The following is a 20,711-nucleotide window of genomic DNA, read 5'->3' as shown; positions in this document are numbered from 1 at the left end:
GCTAAGGGCATATTCAATGGAGTACATACCTATTAAGCAGTAACACATAATCACATGATTTTAAGTAATAAAACTTACAAAAGCATCAATGTATAATAATCATTCCAACTCACAGCTAGTATTGTGCCTGAAATACTGACTAAACACTACATAAAAAGAACATAGTAACTGAAAAGAACAAACCATATTTAACAAATTATCCTGAAATAAGCATGGAGAAATGGCATATTTATGAAAATTTATTTAAAAACAGTTTCTGTAGTGAGTTAAGACATTTATGAATATATATTACAAGTCTAGCCACAGATTTACATTTACCTTTTTCTTATTTGCATTTTTGCCTTTAGGTTTATCTACAGGGTGAGCAGGTTCAGCAAATTCATCTACTGTTAAAATACATAAAGTTAGAAAAAACATAGAAATACTCAAATGTTTGACATTTAGAGTTTTAGCTGTAAAATCACAGAATCACTTCTATGCCTGCAAACTTACTAATTCAGTAAACAGCTTTCAGCACATTATTTTAAAAAGCCAAAGGTTCTTCTGTTGACAACAGCCTCTGCCTGCCCCATACACCAATAATTTTCTCATGTTAAAATACAGACTTTTTGGAAATTAACCTTCATAAATGATAAGAACTAATTTGAAGATTCCTCATGCTTGAAAATAAGACAGCAAAGACGTACTGTGTCTGCAACACAGCACATTACACGCTCTGCAGTTAACATCTATGGACAAACTTATTGCAGCATTCTTAAGAAATATGAAAAAAATTTCTTACTTTTGTCTGTGCATATTGGTTTCCCTAAGTTTTTATTTCTACTGTAACCAATTAACTGCGCTTTAGATTTTCTGTTTGAGTCTTGTAGCCAACTAATGTCTGTCTTGCTGTCATCACCTCTGTATTCTGTGTCTGTGTCACTAAAGAGATGCTTCTTGTTTTGATTGTTTCTAGTCTACAAAAACCAAAGAAGTTTTAAAGTTACTGATTTACTTTTAATATGTCTTTCACTTATATAATTGGTATTCAAAGGGAGGAAGACAATGTATACTAATCCATAAAATCCAAGCCTTACTTTTTTGCTTCCTTTCACTTCAGTGCTAGTTTTATTGTCATCTGCATTCCTTAATTAGAAAAAGAAAAAACACCTTTAAACAATACATTTAAAAATACTTGTTCTAAATTTTTCTACTGTTCATGTGATATGTGGATTAAGGATTCAAACAAACGTACCTACTTTCACATCCATTTTGTAAATATCTGTTTACCTTAAACCCTAAAGGATAAGCTTATCTGCTAATGATCAGTAAGAACACACAGTAACAATACACCCCTTTGCAGGCTAATCACTAACAAAAAAACCACAACCCTCTCTATTCAGGATTTTATATCTCTGTAGTATTCCACGAAGAGAACCAAAGCTGTTTTCTTCATGAAACGTTCTTTTCTTTTTATCAGCTTCCCAAAGGAAAATCATGAAACAGCCTAGGATACCACAGTGACTATATTTATTGCTTGAAAAACCAATGCAGTCAAGATATTGTCATGCATACTGCCCTGCATTTTCATAATGGAATGCTGGAGAACACACACAGTACTATTCTCGATGATAAGCAGCAGACTGAGACACAATATAACATCCCTACCCTTTTTTGTTTGTATCTGTATGAATGCTTGCAGTAAGGTGCAATTCTTGGATCTGCAAATGTAAATAAATAAGAAACAAATGAAAGTTTTCATTTGTTATACAATTTAAACAAAATTAATCAGGTCATCAGACAGTAACAGCTAAGGGCTTTTTTGCTCAGTTTTTATACTCAGCAGTTAACTTACAATGATTAATTTCTATCTTAGAAATTATGTAACAACTAAGCTGATAGTTAAAACCAATTGGAACTGACTGAAGCTTTCAGCATCTCAAATACATCATTTTCCATCCACTTACTTCACTACCTTCATAAATTCAGCAGGCTCCTCTGAGCCATAAGAAGCGAAACTATCTTTTGTTGCCTTTAGCTTTTATCTTAACTAGATTTTCTTTTTACTCAAACATCTGGGCAAAGATGTCTTCACAATGGGGACTGGAATTAAGGCAATAACGATTTCAGGATAATAGGATAAATTTAAAGAGAGTGACACCTCTAACAGTTTTATTCTCAATTCAGGAAAACATCACACGAGCTTGAAGTGGCCAGAACCTTAGGACAGTGTATATCATTGTACATTTGAAAGTGATGGAGGTATTTACATGGCAAAATTTTTTCCCCACTTAGTTCAGTGATATAATTTGAATTTTTAGATGTCAACTATACTTTCAGTAGACATAATTTAAGTTGACAGAGCTCCTTTATATTCTATTCATAACATAACAGCTTCAGTTATATTCTTACTCCAAGCTTGATTGTAGGCTCATCAAACCCACTGATGTTAAAGTTGTAGACATCATCCCTGTTAAACAGACACAAAGATCCAATTTTGTGACTGAATTAATGAACATGTCACAAAGTTAGTTATGAGTAATTAGAATTTTTTTTTGAAAATGTTTTAACTACTTACATAGCATGACCAGCAGTTACATTAAGAAGAGTAGTGGTTTTCAGGTTTCTACCCTTTACTTCTTCCTATACATAAATAAAAAGTTAACTCATATGCCAAATTTGGACTATGCTTTCATACACACTGTCATCTCAAAATGCCAGTTCATCATGAACATATGAAAAAAAACTAGCAGCTTCTCATACTTCCACTTGATTAGCAACTGTGCAGTATGGCAAAAGGGGACAAGAGCCACTGGAAACTGCATCTTTCAGAATTTACCCTTTAAGGATTCTATAATCTCAATTATTGCAATATTTTTATCCTAAATATTTAGCATTGCCATGTTCAAAAGGAACAGATTTAATTACATAATATGTAAACAGAAATTAATTTAGGTTTCAATGGCTAATAGTTGCCTGTAAAAATATTATTCCACAGAAGTAAATAAATATTTTAAGTATATACAGTAAATACATTCAGCAATACTTGTGAACTCCCATTTTACATCTACTAGCTACCACCATATACATGCATATATCTGATATTAAAAGAATTTCCAACAAAAGCAATAATATGTTACCTTAGAGACATAGGATTTATTTAAATGTGGCCTAAAAAATAAGGATACTTGTTGTTAAATGCTAATTACAATACATGCATTAGAATAGTGCTTATCTAAATAAAAGCCTTATCAAACAAAAAATTTATTCAGATATTGAAATACAAAAACAAGTGGATTAAAAGACAGCAGCTCCTTCCACTTTTGTGCTCTAGAAAAATTCATTCCAGATCACCGGCTACACTGAAGGTTCTGCATGTCTTTCCAGTCCCTAGCCACAAGGTTTAAAAGGTGACATAGCCTAATTGTTGCAGTCCTTCGCCATCCAGCTGCAATCAAACACGGAGAGCACATAATATCTCCACGTATCAGTTACAACAAGGTAAGACTAATTTTCTTATTTAAGAATTTGTTAAATTTAAATCCTCTAACAGTCAACTCTTTCAGGAAGAGAGAGCGAGGAACTTCAGGTACTCAGAAAACTGATTACTGAATCCAGCCTGACCCCTAACCTAGGATGAAAGGATGGAGACACCCAAGATGCACAGTGCCCAAGAACTACGCCAGTTAATTTCTCTGCACAAAGCCTCCTGTGAGTGAATGAATGGAAGACTACTGAATGAAGTTTCTAGCAGCCTTTTTAGTTATTTCAACCACTGGAACTATTCAAATACTACTCTCCTACTCTTCAGAACAACTGGGTTTAACAGAAGTGAACAAACGATTCAGATGAAAGCCATGTGAAATAACTGTAGACAGAGGAGCAGATCACAGACAAAGCCACGTGCAGAAAAAGAACAAGCGCAAAAGTAAATAGTTCGCACCATACCTGTTAAAGCCCAAGGAGTCTCTTGCTTTGCTTTTCTCATCACTCTTTACTTTATATCTCTCACTGATTTGACTAATCAGTGATTTTGTTGCATCTGTCATTTCTTTAGACTTTGTTTTCTATAAAAATAAAGTTTAAGACTGAACTTTGAACCCATTCAACAGAAGGACAAAGCTTTCAACAGAAAGGCAAAGCTGCAAACAGAACTACAGGTTCCCAACAATCACCTCAAATTCATTAAATGTCATCTAGATGTACTAAATCACATTCCTTTGAAAACCGTTTTCCCTTGCGCTGCCCAAACAGCGAGCAATAAGACATCAGTTTAGAAGATTTTTCTTTTAAATGTTGTGGTTTTGTGGACATTCAAAAGTGAAAGAACAAGTTGATGCTTATTTAAGAATTATTTTTTAAAAAGGCGATTTTGAAAAAGAAATTCAGAGTAAACTAATATTAAAGAGATCACACTGAAAAAGTAAACAGTGAAGCTGACATGACTTAATTCTGTCAGTATTAGAAAGTCAATTAAAGATATGTTTATGACTAAATGAAAGTAAAACACAAATTTTGAAACACTGAAAATCTAGCAAGCCTCTTAACTGCAAGTCAAAGAAATGAACATAAGAAACTCTCACCGTCTTTGATTGTTTTGGATTTGCAGTCTCTTTTCTAAGAACATCAGGTTCCTCTTTTGCAAAATCAGAATGCAAAGAAGTTTCAGACACCCTAGCTGAAAGAAATGTTTTAAATGATGTTTCAGCAGCAGTTTAAACATTTTTCACATCTATACTTAACAGTTTCGGTTCAAAATGATTAACACTCTGACTATCCACTAAGTATTTTGCAGCTTTCTTCCCTCATGGTATCAATTTGATTTTCTTGGTTTTCTCCTGTATTTTAATTTCTTTGTTAATCTGGAGAGATACTTCAAAAAAATAAGTAAAAAGCTTTTTGTTTCACAGCTCTTTCACTAATAGAAACTAATACAAGAGGAAAAAAAAAAAAAGCACAGCTATAGGTTAAAAATATCTGAAACATTTTTAACACTAACAGTTAAAGTGTGAACATAACCTGGATGGGGCGTACGTGCCAATGATGGATATAGCATTTGCTTGTCACCAGTTGTTATATTCTTCTCAGGAACAGAGCATGCTCTTTTTTTCCATGTTTTGGTTTTATCAAAAGAACTCTCCAAAAGACCAGACAGCCTAACAAAGATAATACCATCTTATTAACAGTGAATTGCAGAAAGCGAGTCTTCATTATAACAAACATCCATCACAAAATAGGAAAATAGTGATATGTTGTAGATGTCAATGCATTCTACATTGGTACCTAAGCCTGCTACCATTGTTCAGTTAACCAATGCATTATAAAATGGCAAACCTTCAGAAACAACACATTTTTAAGTCAGCTTCAAAAAGCCAACTATATCCTATGGCCATCATTAAACCTTGAAGCCAGATAACTGTGGTGTGTCAAATCCACTACTTTCTATGGCACAGTTGACTTACGTAAACCCATATATAATTTGCATTTTACTTTTTGATGTCATCTGAAAGACTTACTCTCCCTGTTACTACTAAAGCTTACTTAAACTCCTACTCTGATCTTGTTAATGAGTCCTACTTTCATTAACACAATCACCAGTTTAAAGTCTCTGATCAATAGTATTGATCATGTAGTAGTCTTACCAAATACATGCAAGAGGGCTGGTTTGGTGCCATGAATTTCAGAATAAAACGACACAACGACATAATAAAAGTGACCTGACCTACAGAGCCAACAGTTCTTAATGCAACTCTCAGGGAAGACAAGACAATTAAATTCTGGAATTTTCTGAAACTATGCAACAAAATTTCAATTCTGGTAATACTTTGAAGGGGGTATTTTCAAGTGAGTGACAACAACAGTGACTTGGTATTCTTTTAAAATACTTACAAAGGTTTGTTGCTTCTCCCTACTGGCTGAGAATCAGGAACAATATCTAACACTTCATCTAAATGAGACATTAATTTTGTACCAGTTATTACAAAAGAAATGGATGAAATTTAAAGAATTTTAAAAATAAGGACTATCAACACTTGTAAAATTACTTGCCTAAAGTTTGCTTTTGTGTGGCCTCAATTTCTGCCTCTTGTATAATTTTTAAAACTTCTTCAGCACATACTTGCTACAGTGGGATGACAACCAAAAGAAAATATTAGCGCAGGACTATAAACAGTATAACCGCATAAACATGTATTTTCCCTAATAAAATATGAAATTATTTTTTCATTTCACAGAAGTGCTGATTCCAGTACCTTTTCAGGTAGTTTTGCCTCATTTCTGATATTTGACTTTTTGATGTGTTCTGTTTCACAAAATTCGCTGTCCTGTGGAGAGCTTTGCCCACTCTGAAAAGCACAATAAGTAACACTGACAACTACAATCCATCAACACAAAAGAAGTAAAATTCTCCTAGAAAGTAACACCTGAAATATTCTAAACTACACATTCTATATGGTAAAGCCTTTCTCTAGAGCATGACTACATAAAAAAAATGCTTTAGAATCCCCCAGCCCAGGATTTAACTGAATCTGACCCAGAAAGATATTTAGAACCAGAAATAAAATAAAAATGTTACTTTGAAGTTTTTGTTGTACTGGATCAGAAGCAAAAATACATATACTCAAACTGCAGTTCAGAAACACCTATATAGTTTTATTTTAGTGAATGCCTAATCAAAAATGCACTAAAGCAAATGCTATAAATGCTGTAACCTGAAGACGTCAGCCCTAAAGCTGATCGATCATATTATATGTTTTTAAGATACTGCATAATTCATTTGAGATTCTGTGCATCCACCGTTCTCATACACAAGGGAAGAACTGTGGTTCTAGTAAAAGCAAGTTAACTCTGGGGTCAGAACCAATGAGTGAATGCAAATTTTGGCTAATTTTGTACGAGTTCTGACTTTAGACATATTAAACCTGAAATCCAGAGGACAAGAAAACATTACACAATAAAGTAAAACATACTATTTTCTAAAAGTGAGTTGCTGTCTGCAAAACTCTGTCTCTTTAAGATATCAATTGGGAACAAATTCAAATAACATTCATTTCTATTCTAAGTAAAAGACTTAGCTACAGATGACATGCATACTCCAGTAGGTTCTTGATAGACATTCTTCTTTCTGGTCTCATTTATTGCATTATTGTTAGACCTTTCAGCAGAGCTCATCATTTCCAAAGGTAATTTAAATCGTCCTTTAGAAGGAGTGGCTGAAAACAAACCAGAGACATGCTAGAATTCTAACAGTTCTTCCATTATGATTACTGTGCTGCATGTGACATCAATATGAAGAGTTTTTCCCATGATTACATCTATTCCATAAGCTTTAAAAAAAGTTGGCTAGTATTTATATCAACTCATTATATACCTTTTATAATTCTATTGATTTAAATTAAGTTATATGGAGGTAAATGAGCCCATAGACTGTGGATGCCTTGAGGCAAGTGATGCTTTTTACAGCCTGGCTCTGGTAGAAAATAGTTGGTTGCCTATTTAAAGATTTTACTGTAATGTATTTTTTCAGGAATAGACTGTGTGGTGAAGTTCCAAATAAAAAAGTTATAGAACTTCTGTCTTGTGCCATCCTAATCCGAAAATGCTTTATTTTATAGCCTCTGTTACTCTTAATTTATACTTGATACATGGATATACACAACTAAGGATACTAATGCACTTGAGACAGTTAAAGCAAGAAAATTAAATTTATTAGTCATACTGTTCTGTCACTAGTTGCATTTCCAGGCTCTACCTGGTCTTTGTCTTACAAATCGCTCCCTTGTAGAAAGTATCAAGTATCTGTTACAGTAAGACTATCAGTGGGAAAGTGATGACTCCTATTTGTGATAAAGTCTCCTCCTTATCCTCTTCTCTGTAAGAAGCACTCTTGACATAAGCATCAGTAGCGCTGGATCTGCGACTCAACCCTGCAGTGGATCCCCCCTTGCCCACTAGCCATATAACCAACTGCCCCTTGAAGAAACATATGCAGTTTCTAGATAAGAGTAAAATGTAAGTGATAGAGGTACACACCGAAGAAAGATTATTTACCACTGCAACTGCTATAAAAGCACTAACTGCTCAGAATTCTTTAAACCAAGAGCACACAAGGAGAGAGATAAAAACACACTTATTCTTTAGGTCTTAATCGATTGCTGACTTATCTTGCTCCAGCACAAACAGCTGACTGACAGCAGCAGTAAAAATGACAGGTGGCCTTCAGCTGTTTGGAATGCATGTGCAGCCACTACCCTGCATCATGTCTGTAGCCCAGTAGCAAGTGGCCTAGGTTAAAAGTTTCACGTTTAAAGCACCTGCTAGGGAGATTTTATAAGGTCTGTTCTTAATTTCCAGCTCTGCAAAGGATCACAGTTCATGCTTGTATTTCAAAGACGATTTATTGCATATTTTTACCCTGAAAGTACTTGCAAACTTACATGTGTTAACCAATACCAGTGGACTCCTGGAACGACAAGATTTTCCACAAGGAATAAGCACAGATGCTTCAGACACTTTCCTTTTACAAGATGGAGTTATCTTGAAGAACAGAAAAAAAATGACTATAATGCACAGATTTAAGGGTGACAACAAAAGACTTTAGGAAATTTATTTTCAAGAGTCTTTTGACCCTATTATTGGAATGTCACAGAATCATAAAATGGGCTGGGTTGGAAAGGACCTTAAATATCATCTAGTTCCAACCCCCCTGCCATGGCCAGGGACACCTGCCACTAGATCAGGTTGTCAATTGCTGTTGCTACACGCATCGATGCAATGGGATTTTTATGCAGTTCCCTATTCAAAGAAAACTCACCAAAACGCTTAAATGACATAATATTTAAAACTAATGTTTTTAACATGACATCAGTGACTGTTGTTTTCTAAATTAATTCAAAAAAGTATGGACAAATCCTGTCCCTTGTCAACAATCAAAGTAACTAAGATGATTCCAGGAGTTTCTGCAAAGCTATGAGATAAGCTGTAAACCAGCAGAACCTCAGGAACAGGTTTACTAGATTACTGCTAGCAAGACACACACTATGTCTGTTGCATGATGAAGACATGGTGACAGTGCTTCACTTTTCCCCCCAACCCAAGCATATCTGTAGTTAGTCACAGTATAACCATAATACATTCATAACTTTGGAGTGAATGTGGGGCAAAAGAAACATCAGGCTTAATGAACTGAGCTCCCCTCCGTTTAAAAAAAAAAAAAATAAAAAAAAATCAGCTACGCATAGGAGCAGTCCCCTGACTGTGATTTTGAATAACCAGGCTACAGGATTCATCCCGACAACCACCTGCTTTTTAGCAACAATCAGTTTTTGAGAATGCCAAGCCTACAGGACTTGTCTCTAATTACAGTTATTACTATTCCTCATCATTAGTAAGTCTCTAGAGGCTATACTAGACTTCTGCATATTGTAAGAGACCTAGCACATCTTGAAAACATTTCTCCTTAAAGAGAATTCTCAGAGCATAATGGTCTAAAGAACATTAACAGCTGCTTTTAATTTTTGTCACATTGTTATAGTTTCAAAATACATAATAATGAAAATTCTTTTTGAAAAGGGATTCATAGAGCTTAGTGCCATCAGAAAAAAAAACAAACCAAACCCTGTATTAATTATATTTCAACTGAAAATAACAGGGTTTTTATATTATAAAATACGGCAAATATTTAAATTGACTTGTATTTTGACGTACTCTTTTCTGTTTTGATAATCCTACTTACTTTGGAGGAACCACCTCTGCATTTTTCTTGACTGTTATTTTTATTCAGTGTCCTCAAAGTTCCAGGAAGTTGCTGGGTTTTGTAGTTACTGAGTTTCTCCTCTCCAGATTTTGCTTCCAAACGTGGTGACAACTGACTTTCTGGTACCAGAACCTACATGATATTTTTCATTTTTAAAAATTTTTATACAATATTTGGATTTTATTATGTTTTATATTTTCTATTTATACAAACACACAGAGAGCAACTTCTTTACCCTAAGTAACATATTCCTCACTGTAGATCTTGATAAACTTCAGAGCTCGTATACTTTTAGTTTGAACAGCATCCAACCAAACCGTTACTTTTGCTAACAAGGATGGGTTACGAAATCACAACTCACATAAAAGAACTTCAACTGTATATATTTGTCTTAAGTATTCTATGATTTGGATATTAATATTATCTCCCCAAATGTATAATACATGCTTACTAGAAATTACTTAACTGGTTTTAGAGTTATCTTTACTTATTGGCATTTTAAAAGTCCTTGGGTTTATGGTGAATGATCATAAATCAGCTAATAATCAGACTAAATTGAAAAAACAAGAAAACAACCATCTCAGCATACTGAAGTAAAATACCTGTGACCCGCTTTCATCGAAGACAACATGTACTGTTGTTTTGGCAACTGATGCAGACTGCTTCTTACTAAAGCCCTACAAAGTGAGTAAACATCTATGTAAAATATATGCTTTTCTTACTTTTTAAAATTATAAACAGAAAGAAAATATTTAAGTCAGAGATCATAAGTGTCTGAAATCAGGTTAGAGGAGAAAAAAAAAATTGATTCACCAAACTCATAGCAGTTCCATTCCTTGTGAGTTTCTCAGTCAGAGTTAAGGGCAAAGGGGTTTGTTGCAAGCAGTAAGGAGTATGGTATGGCTTGCTAAAAATCTTTTAATAAATGAGTAAATTCCTAGGAGTGGTAAGTGTACTGCAAAATGGGATAGCTAATGAATCATTTCTGAAAGACTTCCGTATTTGTGTGCATCCAGTTCTTGTGTTTCTGGAAAATCATATATGAAAAACTTGACATTAAGCTACGGCAATCCCTTTCCAGGCAGTTAATTTTTGTTGCAATTAATCCTAAATCTTAGGAACATAGAATCATTCAGATTGGAAAAGACCTTTAAAATCATCAGGTCCAACAGTAAGCCTAACACTGCCAAGTCCACCACTAAGCCACATCCCCAAGTACCACATCTACACCCCTTTAAATACCTCCAGGGATGGTGACTCAACCACTTCCCTGGGCAGCCTGTTCCAATGCTTGACAACCCTTTCACCGAATAAGTTTTTCCTAATATCCAATGTAAACCTCCCCTGGCACAACTTGAGGCTATTTCCTCTTATCCTTATTAGGCATCTTTGACAACGCTTAATATATTATGGGAGAAATGCTGTTTTGTAGCAGTGATGTTAATCAGAAACTCTCAGTATAAACAGATACCAATAATCACAGCTATAATAATGTTTATATGGCAATGACACTTTTATTTTTAATAAATTAAAAACTCTTCAAAAAGGTGTTTAAATCTTACCTTACATTTACCAAATCCATAAATCTTCCTGGTTACATCTTTGATTTCCAAGATAGAATCAAAATATAAAAAAATTTTCTCTCCTTCTTGATTACCCACATTCATTGGGCTTTTTAGATCTATTGTTAATAATTTCTTTGAATCTTTTTCTGGACAAAAACAAAATTTGAAAAGTAGTTTCATTACAATTAAACAAAATCTCATACAATGTTTGTAAATACATGAAACTTACTTGTAGTCTTCAGTTTCACTATTAAGATGTATATTTTATTTAATTCTAACCTATAAAAATTTTATTAGTGAAACAAATCAAGATTCAGTCTTTTAGAAATAGTCATTCTGTGTATTATCCTGTAGAATTTTTTTTTGAAGGTTATTCACTGTAGCTGCAGATAAAATATCTATATTTACAAAACTATTTTAACTAGCTTAAAGGGAACATTATGAAATGTCATTGTCTTATGTCTTATTTTGCACTGAAATAAGACATTATTTTAAAACTATTTTAATAAAATCACACCTGCCTGCCTAAAACACAGATGTGACTGCAGTGCAATTTTATCCCTGACAAAAATGATACCTCTAACATTTTAAGGGGGAATTTCGCTTTGCTGAGAATTGTGTCAGTACTTTAGGATTAATCAATTTGAAAATCCAAGTTAGTGTGCAGCAAAAGGTCACATTTTTGAGTGCCGATACCTTCAAGGCTGTACAGGTCTACCTCTTCTTCTGGTATAACGACTGTTTCCCACTGATGATCCTTATATGAAAAATACATATTTTTAAAGCTAGAAAAGGACTGTACTACAATTAAATGAAGTGCAGCGATCAGAAAGTTATTCAGTGAAAACAAATTTTCAACTTTTAAAATCCTTTATTACAAGGAGCAATAATGAGCATATGCTTCATTTAAAACAGCAAAGAACGTTTCAGGAGAGCTTTAGTAGAAACATTAGTCCAAACAGTTGAGTCTCATCTACAAAACTTAAAATTGCAATTTTGTAAATTTTGTGTGCGAAACTGTAATTTTGTGTGCGTATGTTAAACTGTTCGTAAACAGTATTAGAAATTCATTAGTTTGAAATTGTTTGAGCTAAATATGTACACCAAATCTAGATTTTTTTCCCCCCTCTTGAAAAAATGTGTATCTGCTGCCTCAAAACAATGTAGTATAACAGACAAAAATTAGCTTACTGCATCATCTGCTGCCACATAGAAAGATATACTTCTGCTACCAACATTGAAATCAATCCAAAATTCTTCAAGATTTTCATCCAATGGTATCTGTAGCTAAAACAAAAAAAAAAGTAACATAAAAGATTAAGAGCTGACAGCAATGATTTATACCAGCTAACAGGTTTTGTGTTACAGTCTGACAAACTTTAAATACATCCATACCTATATACTGAAAAAAAACCATTCTTATTTCATCCTTATTTTTTCTTAACTAGAAGGCAAAGGAATTCTTCAGCTGCACAAATGAAAATCTGTGGATATGCGATTAAGGCTGTAACTTACCTCGTATTTATCAAGAGCTGCTGATAAACACGGATATGTAAAAACCCTGTAAGAAAAGGATATTTTGTAAAGCATCCTAAAATGCTGTAAATAAATTTTGCATATCTGAACACAGCAACTGGATTGTGTTTTCTGTACAAAACCTGTGTGCTCTAGAGACTAAGGGATCACAACCACCGACAGAGCAGTCACCTGACTGCACTTGTTCCTCAAAAGAGATAACATGAAGTTTCATATATCCTCACAAGTAAAGCAGTGGTCTCAGACCTCTTGTCACTATGTTCATACTTCTAGCTTATCTACTGATATTTTAGGAATGGTATTCAAACTGAATACACATCTGATATACAGGCATACCAGACAATCCCTTTACTGTCAGGACATATCAAAGTAACATGCAGAGCATGTGATCACATAGATAAGAAAAAAAGCTTGTATTTTCTCTTCCTTTTTATGTCCTATTTCTCTAGCAGATATTCTCATTAATCCTTATGTCAATGTAAATATTGTTAGATCGTATTTATTGAATTAAAGAGCATCTCAGGATTTTGCAAGAGAACTAAATAGAATACAGAAACTAGCTCCTTACAAACATTTATTAAAGCAAGCGTAGCATGCACTTTATATTATTTAACAATCTCTTCAAATTAATGTTCTTTTAGTGAACAGTTTTTTCAAGCTGTTATCTACCAATCTGAAACATATTATGTTTGTCTACTTTCCAAATATGGGACCTACATAAAATTAACATCTTGGTAGAGAAGATAATAGTGACAATATGCCAAAAGATGGTTATTACTCAATTTCTTTACTATTTAGTATTTTAAAAATATCTTAACTCTGCATGGTTCCTTGACATTATACCACAGCAGTATCTTATTTGCTTGTATTATTTTAATTCAGTTTCCCAAAAGCAGTTTTTGCGATACAAAGATTACTCCTGATGAATGGCCATAAAATCCAAAAATCAAAATATATTAGCTTTAAAAAAATTTCAGTTTTACCTTCGTTTGTCTCCAAGCATGCCATTCACCTGGTTAAGAAATTTTCTGCAATCCTATTAAAACACAAAAATTTCTTAAATAATTGTATAACAAAAGTTTACCTCCCTGGAAATATTTTTCATATGACTTACTGTTTCAAACTCAGAATCTTTAATTCCTTTAAATGCATTGGACACAAACTCCATGGAAAACCACTGGCATGCCAGTTCTCCTCTTTGTTTCTCTGACATCATTCTGCATAAAGCTTCCGTAATGGCTACTTGCAGGTCATAGTCTACAACACATTTTACAGGAATAGTAGTTTTAAAAATACTACTGATGTGAAAAAAATTATTATGTAGGAAACTGGTATAAGCAGTGTTGAATGTTTTATATTATGAATTGCATTATATCCAAATATGTAACCCATAACTAGGTACATAAGTAAGAGAGAAGAAGTTTTCAAATGTCACCTGCCTGAACCGGGAAACTGTTGGGTGACAAAGTGATCCCTGAGAGGTCACAGTCACATGGCTAACAGTTCACTGTCCTCAAAGATTGACTTCCTTATGATCTTTTGCTATTTTAAAACTTATATTCTAGAGAAGGACAGAAAACTTCAAAGAGTTAGCCATATTCAGCATACATCTGAAACATTCCAGTTTGCAGATTGTCTTCATGCAGTATTTGTATTTTTCAGAAGACTGTAACTGCAACATTCTGCACCTTCTAAATGTCTTCTCTAAATTTTTAATGGGTCTGCATATAATTTTTAAGAAGCTCAATACTGAATTATTTATTAAGTCCCATGCTCACCTCCAGCATCCAAAATTCTCCTCCCCATGTCACTCCTGCCAAACAAAGTAACATTTCATCAAATATGACAGCAACACAAAGCATAGAAGAAAATTTTATTAAATTACAAGCTTTCAATTTATGAAAGGAAACCCTGGTTCCACTAAACTACTAGACTTCAAAGGGGTAAGTCTGTTATGCTAAGGATATACAACTGGAAGTACTAGTGGGGAAGTGAGTCACCTGATGTATACAATTTTCATTCTATTTGTTTTTTTGAATGCTGTAAAAAAAATTCCCAACGTGAATAGCTTGTCCTTCCAGCGACTGATTCACTGTGCTTTACACACATTCTTGCAATTAAGAGTTTAATTATTTTAAGACAACTGGGATGAGAAGAAGTTTAACCCGGATTGGGAAAGAGGTAAATTTAGGCTTCTCATGGAGAATAACCCATGAGAATACCTGCCCACAGCCACTACCACTGTCAACACAACAGCAAATGCAAAAACAGGGACCAATCTGTACGCATTATAAGCAGCCTCAGTAAAAAATATCTTCCCAGCTATGCAAATGATGTAATGATACAAAAATTATACTGAACATTATTTACATGACAAGCAACATTTCCTTTGTAGAAAATATCTTCTTCCTAGCATCTCGAGGAGTGTTGTCAAGCATTAAATTAAGTTTTCTTACTACCTAAGAAGAGTGGAAAAAAGGGAGTAAGATTAAATATAAAATAAGTTAAAGTTTTCCTTATTTTGGGCCCTTGTGAGATATTTCACACCACTGAAGAAAATAACATGCTTAAACAATTGCAAAATGAGAAAAGACAATGAGTTCTATCTGATCTTAAATGGTGTTTGCCTTAATATAACTACCACAATTTCAGTAAATTACATTAGGCTTAATGCTAACATCAGCTGTTAAAGGGTTATGGCTCTTATTGACAGGTTTAAATATAGGAAAAAACAAACACTTTCAAAGCTAGAGTTCTGTCTGCAGGCGATTGCTGTACTAAAGCGTACCTTAAATACACATTTAAAAGCCTTTCCTTTTGGGATGTAGCCTTCAGAGAAGACTTTTTTGTAACTTTCCTTCTGACAGGAAAAAAACCCTGACAACTTGAGGTTATTAAAATAAAAAGGGAAAGTTTGCAGTATACTGGAAGGTATACAAATTCCTGAAAGTATCTAAAGAATTTACAAGCAACAGTCTTAATCCTATTTATAGCAGTTGTAATAGTGTATATTGTTTCCTACGCTTTTATACAGCTTTCTCACCAGAATCTTAACACCACTGTCTTGCAATTTACTGTCCAAAACAAAAATTATAGGTCAGTAATCTGAAAAAAAACCAACCCCAACAGATAAATGACAACAAACATTCCCAGAGAAACATGAAAACATCTTTCTGGTACTAGAGCACTACAATATTCTCTTTTTTTTTTTTGTAGCATCTGTACAAATAAACTGCTATCTTCAAAAAGTCTTCACTAACCAGAAAATTGTTGCTTAGAAAGAAGAATGTTTGCTGAACATAAATACTAATTCTTACATCAGCGATGAGGGTACACGTTCTCAGAACAAAGTTTTCTAGTATTTGCATTTTACCTAATGAACAGGAAGAAATTAAAGAGTTAGGGAGTACATTAGGGTGCCCCATCATCAGCATTTGGAAAAAGATTAATTTTCATTTAGAAATAAAATAGAGTACACCTTCCTTTCCATAAAGGATTACTGATATTTAAAAATAAACAACTTAAACTTCATGGTTAAATGCAAGACAGAATTTATAATAAATATGTCTCTATGATGTTTCTATTCCTGTGCATCACTGCGTAAGTCCCCTGGGAATGAGATCATTATTTTTAAAATATAATCAGATCAGTTGTATAATTTAGGACTCAGATATAATTCAGACCCTGGAATTTATCTTCCCAGGGACAAGGAAATGAATCTTTCCTTTTGATTGTGACAGCATAATGGTCTGTAGTGACCTTCTACCTAGTGGTATGCATGACACTCATGGTAACAAGGTCAGCAAAGAAGGACTCTGTGCTACGCTGAGCTATGACAGTAGCTCAGAAACAACACTTTAGGAAAAACTCAGCTCAGTTGCCATCTCTGAGCGAGATTACCCTGCTTTTTGATTACCAACATGAGCAAGTTTCAAGGACAACTGTCAGGAGAGAAACCTCAAATTAAACAATCTAAATTACAGTTGACATTCGAGCTTTTTTTCAGATGAATGAGAAATGCAGTCCTTTGTGCGCAGAACAGCCCTCTTGAGAATAAGCCCTTTTCTGTTAGTTTATTAGCTGAAGCATATAGATCTGGTGGTATACTTACATGAGACAAAGAAACTTTGTACCACCCTTGTTACACATGTTCTTCCTATAACTCTTGCCTAAAGATGGCTCCACAAGCAGTAGGAGTTATTTTAACATTGATAACAAAGTGTTCTCAAAGATACATCTTAAACTATCATATCTAGTGTACACTTTTTTGAAGCTCACCTTCAGGTCCACTATCACATATAGCCTACAATAAAAAACAAAACAAAACACATCATTTTGATACTGCAAATAATACAGCATAAAAATCAGGTAACATGTACCTATTGAAAGTAATCCAAAAGCATTTAAGATTTTAAAATTATTTAATCCTCAATGAAGAACCTAAGAGACTTCTAATACTAAGTGTTAGTATTATACAAATATATATATTAACTGAAATATAAAATTATATTTCAGTTAGATTTATGGAAATTATTTCCTTAGTGACAAAAATTTTTTATGAACAGAAGAAAACTCACAGATCTTATAAACCTGGGGTCTTGGGATTAGCATAGCAATAAATTTTGTAATCAAAATAAGACCAAGATGAAATTTTTTTTGTTCATTGAACACTTAACATTGTCGGGTTTTTAAAATTTTATTTCATGATGCTAATCGTGAACAGAAAACAAGTACGAATACAGGCAAACTATTTATCCAGAAAGACCTATAATCTATTTCAGAAATCATTTTAACATTAACTTTAGATGGATATTAAACAGAAACACATTTTAAAGTCTTTTTGTTGCTAAACTAGTAATGGTTATTTTGACAGAAACACATAATGTATCATATTATCAATATATTTTTACCAGCAACACACTGAAGAAATCTTCGGCCAGACTTGTAAGCATTTCATTCTTTTTATTTCCTCCGAGAATCAAAATTCCTTTTACCTTTCCAAACCAATTAACCATGTAAAGGAAAAACAAAAATAAATCTATTTTAATACACTAAAAAGAGTTTGTATTATACTTAAGTAAAATTATACAAACTGTACAAAGGTTAAAACAACAGCAACAACATTAGCAGTCTGTTGAGCATACTTTAGCCCCAGACTGAACTTTTTCACTCATACTAAACAAATGTAGGTCATTTTGAACCAATGTAAGTAATTCCTGTAGCTGACTTTCTGACACAAAAACTAGAGATCTACTTTTACAACTGCCATCACAGACAAGAGGTGAAAAGGGATACTGGCTGAAGGAAAAAGTGTTTGTAGGTGTGAATATAAGCATGAAGTTATTGCCACACTTTTTTTCTTTTTTTAATTAAAGTAGTTGAGAAGGCAATTGAGTAACACCTGTCTGACATTGCCATTAATTTTCTTCAGTGAAATCTCAGGCGAAAGCAATAAGGAAGTTGTGGATATTTTTCAGTACATTTATTATGTTAAGTTACAAACAATTAATGCCTTTAACATGCAGGTTGAAATAACACAAAATAATCAGAATAGCACTATGATCTTCTGAAAGAACAGGTACGATATTGCTGTTGTGAGTATTAACAAAAAAATATTAAATTGCACCACGAAATCCCAATACCTCATTCAAAAGCAGTACAGCAAACTTACATAAAAAATATCTTCTTGTAATTGCTGTAAGCATATCTAAATTAATTAAATATTGCATAATTTGCAAAGCACACACTGTGGTAAAGCAGCATCACTTTATAAGGAGCCACCTGTCAAAGACTATTTAAACCTAAACGTTTGTTGCAAAGTTATGGGAAATTCTTAATTCAGAAATAATCAAAGACCAAATCTAATACTAAGCTGTCCAGCATTGAAGTATTACGTATGAGTGGTTTATTTTTTTTAATATGCTGTATGGTTTTACTTATCCTTCCAATAAGACCGTATTTTATCATTGCTGGGAGCCCATCTTCTCCTGCTATGCTGATTTTTTCCCCACATTTCTGAATAGCATTTAGTAAAGTGGAAATGCTTTTGACTTCTTTTTTGTCAAGTTCCTGAAATTGAAATCATAACATAAGCTTTAGTGTACAGCTCTAGAAGAACCTGTGCTTAATTAACCAGATGCCTTTTTGTTCTCAAAAGCCACATTAATTGCAGCTTAAAGTAGATATCCAATTCTTAAATTTTATTTCAGTTTTTCAGATCAACTGCTGGTATAAAGCAAGGCAAATGAAAAAAAAAATTTCAGACTACTCCAATGACAGTATAGATGATTCTGATGTAATGATTGCATTACCCGACACAGAAGCTTGTCTAATTTGTTGACAATCTGTTTGCTGCATTTGAGAGAGACATTTTCACAGTCTGTTGCCAGAAATTCTTCTAGCAATTTGAAATCTCTTTTTCTTGTAGATTCATCAATTAACTTTTCAAACTGTCACCAACAAAAGAAAACAGAGCAGCTGTATTACTGTATGCTTAACACTGATACTGACTTAACAAGATTTAACACAGGTTTTACACCACCATCTCTTGCATTCTAAGCAAATCATTCTCAATCACTACATCATTACATGTTAAACTTGAAGTACAGAACACCATACCTAATACATTACTCACACAAATATTTATTCAGAGTTTAATTATTTACCAGTTTTTCTTAAATTAATGGTTTTTCTTTCCTCATATTACGAATAAATGCTTACATGAGTGTTTATTGTGTTAATACCCCTTCCTCGGTACATTTAATATTTTGAATTTCCAAGTTATCTACTAGTGACTTTAAAAGATATTAATATATTTGAGGACTACTGCCTTCCTCAACAGTTTTGCCACTCTATTCTTTCTAAATCAATTATTCCCAGATTTCAAGACTTTGATCTTACGTATCATCCCAACTGATTAATGTATGTCAAACACATATGATTTATTTTCATCAATTACAACTTCCAATTCCTCTTGCATTCTACTCATCTACTTAGCACTAACCTATGTCAAAGGAAAATTTATTCGTACCATGTTCTTTATCACACTGCAAATTTTACTTCCAATTACATTCCAGAAGGAGTCCTTTAAGCCAGCAATTAAAACAATCAATGCTCATATTCAGGTCCATAAGCACATACCTGCATCGCACTCCTGACTGCCATTTTTGCAATTCAGTTACTCAGCTGCATGAGAAGGGAACAATCATCACTTGACCAAAACACAGTTCACTGACACAGACTTTGGATAGGTTTTGTAAACATGTCAGTTATCAGTCAAAGCATATTACAAATTCCAAAATTTGCCACTAATATAAATACTATTTAAGAAATTAAATAAACTGGGGATATAAGGAAACATCCTTACATGACCAAACAATTGTTTAAAATAAAAGAGTGGAAGGAACAATCAGCTTTGGCAATCGATGAACAGAGGGTCCTGCAGTGGACTCAGTATTTCTCAATGAGAACCAAGCAGGAAGATGGCCTATTACACTGTCCACACCGCGTTGTTCAGAGTAAGTAAGTCAACAGCAGAATTCCAGAAGGACTTCATTATAAAATGGTAGATTAAATCATTTAAGAAAAACGTGATGAACGCATGCTTTTCCTTCTTAATCGTACATACAGCGTTGGGCTCAGAAATTACTGTTACTACCGAAAAGCAAAATCTTTAAGTTACAGTTTTCTGAAAATGTTTTCTTAATGCTCAAGAGCAGACAAAAGTAGTCTGACAGCTAACATGTAAAAAAACCCCAAACTTTTTCATGCTTTGTATAAATTCATCTACATCAACCAATCCCTCGCGTGCAGTTCTGGTCTCCCCACCCCAGAAATTACACAGAATGAGACAAAGCAAAGAGAAATAACAATTAAGA

General features: G+C 33.6%; 1 protein-coding gene across 1 annotated transcript in view; it reads right to left on the bottom strand.

Annotated features, from left to right (window-relative positions):
* Window positions 1–19,998, bottom strand: part of LOC104468487 (synaptonemal complex protein 2-like) — a 28,515-nt gene extending 8,517 nt beyond the window's left edge. The window contains 29 exon segments of the mRNA XM_010082669.1: window positions 319–383; window positions 782–956; window positions 2,392–2,449; window positions 2,558–2,622; window positions 3,120–3,150; window positions 3,928–4,046; window positions 4,563–4,743; window positions 4,745–4,907; window positions 4,999–5,135; window positions 5,869–5,926; window positions 6,028–6,100; window positions 6,231–6,323; window positions 7,072–7,190; window positions 8,415–8,514; window positions 9,713–9,865; window positions 11,296–11,444; window positions 11,995–12,055; window positions 12,490–12,585; window positions 12,814–12,859; window positions 13,818–13,870; window positions 13,949–14,091; window positions 14,613–14,647; window positions 15,205–15,295; window positions 16,124–16,207; window positions 17,113–17,137; window positions 17,745–17,849; window positions 18,775–18,903; window positions 19,146–19,283; window positions 19,975–19,998. Of these exon segments, the coding sequence (XP_010080971.1) occupies window positions 319–383; window positions 782–956; window positions 2,392–2,449; window positions 2,558–2,622; window positions 3,120–3,150; window positions 3,928–4,046; window positions 4,563–4,743; window positions 4,745–4,907; window positions 4,999–5,135; window positions 5,869–5,926; window positions 6,028–6,100; window positions 6,231–6,323; window positions 7,072–7,190; window positions 8,415–8,514; window positions 9,713–9,865; window positions 11,296–11,444; window positions 11,995–12,055; window positions 12,490–12,585; window positions 12,814–12,859; window positions 13,818–13,870; window positions 13,949–14,091; window positions 14,613–14,647; window positions 15,205–15,295; window positions 16,124–16,207; window positions 17,113–17,137; window positions 17,745–17,849; window positions 18,775–18,903; window positions 19,146–19,283; window positions 19,975–19,998 (2,769 nt within the window).
* Between the last annotated feature and the right edge of the window lie 713 nt (window positions 19,999–20,711).

Source organism: Pterocles gutturalis, unplaced genomic scaffold (genome assembly GCF_000699245.1).
Source record: "Pterocles gutturalis isolate BGI_N339 unplaced genomic scaffold, ASM69924v1 scaffold6496, whole genome shotgun sequence".
Lineage (NCBI taxonomy): Eukaryota > Metazoa > Chordata > Aves > Pterocliformes > Pteroclidae > Pterocles > Pterocles gutturalis.
The sequence above is the reverse complement of the archived record's forward strand: the minus strand, read 5'-3'. Positions and strand labels throughout refer to the sequence as shown.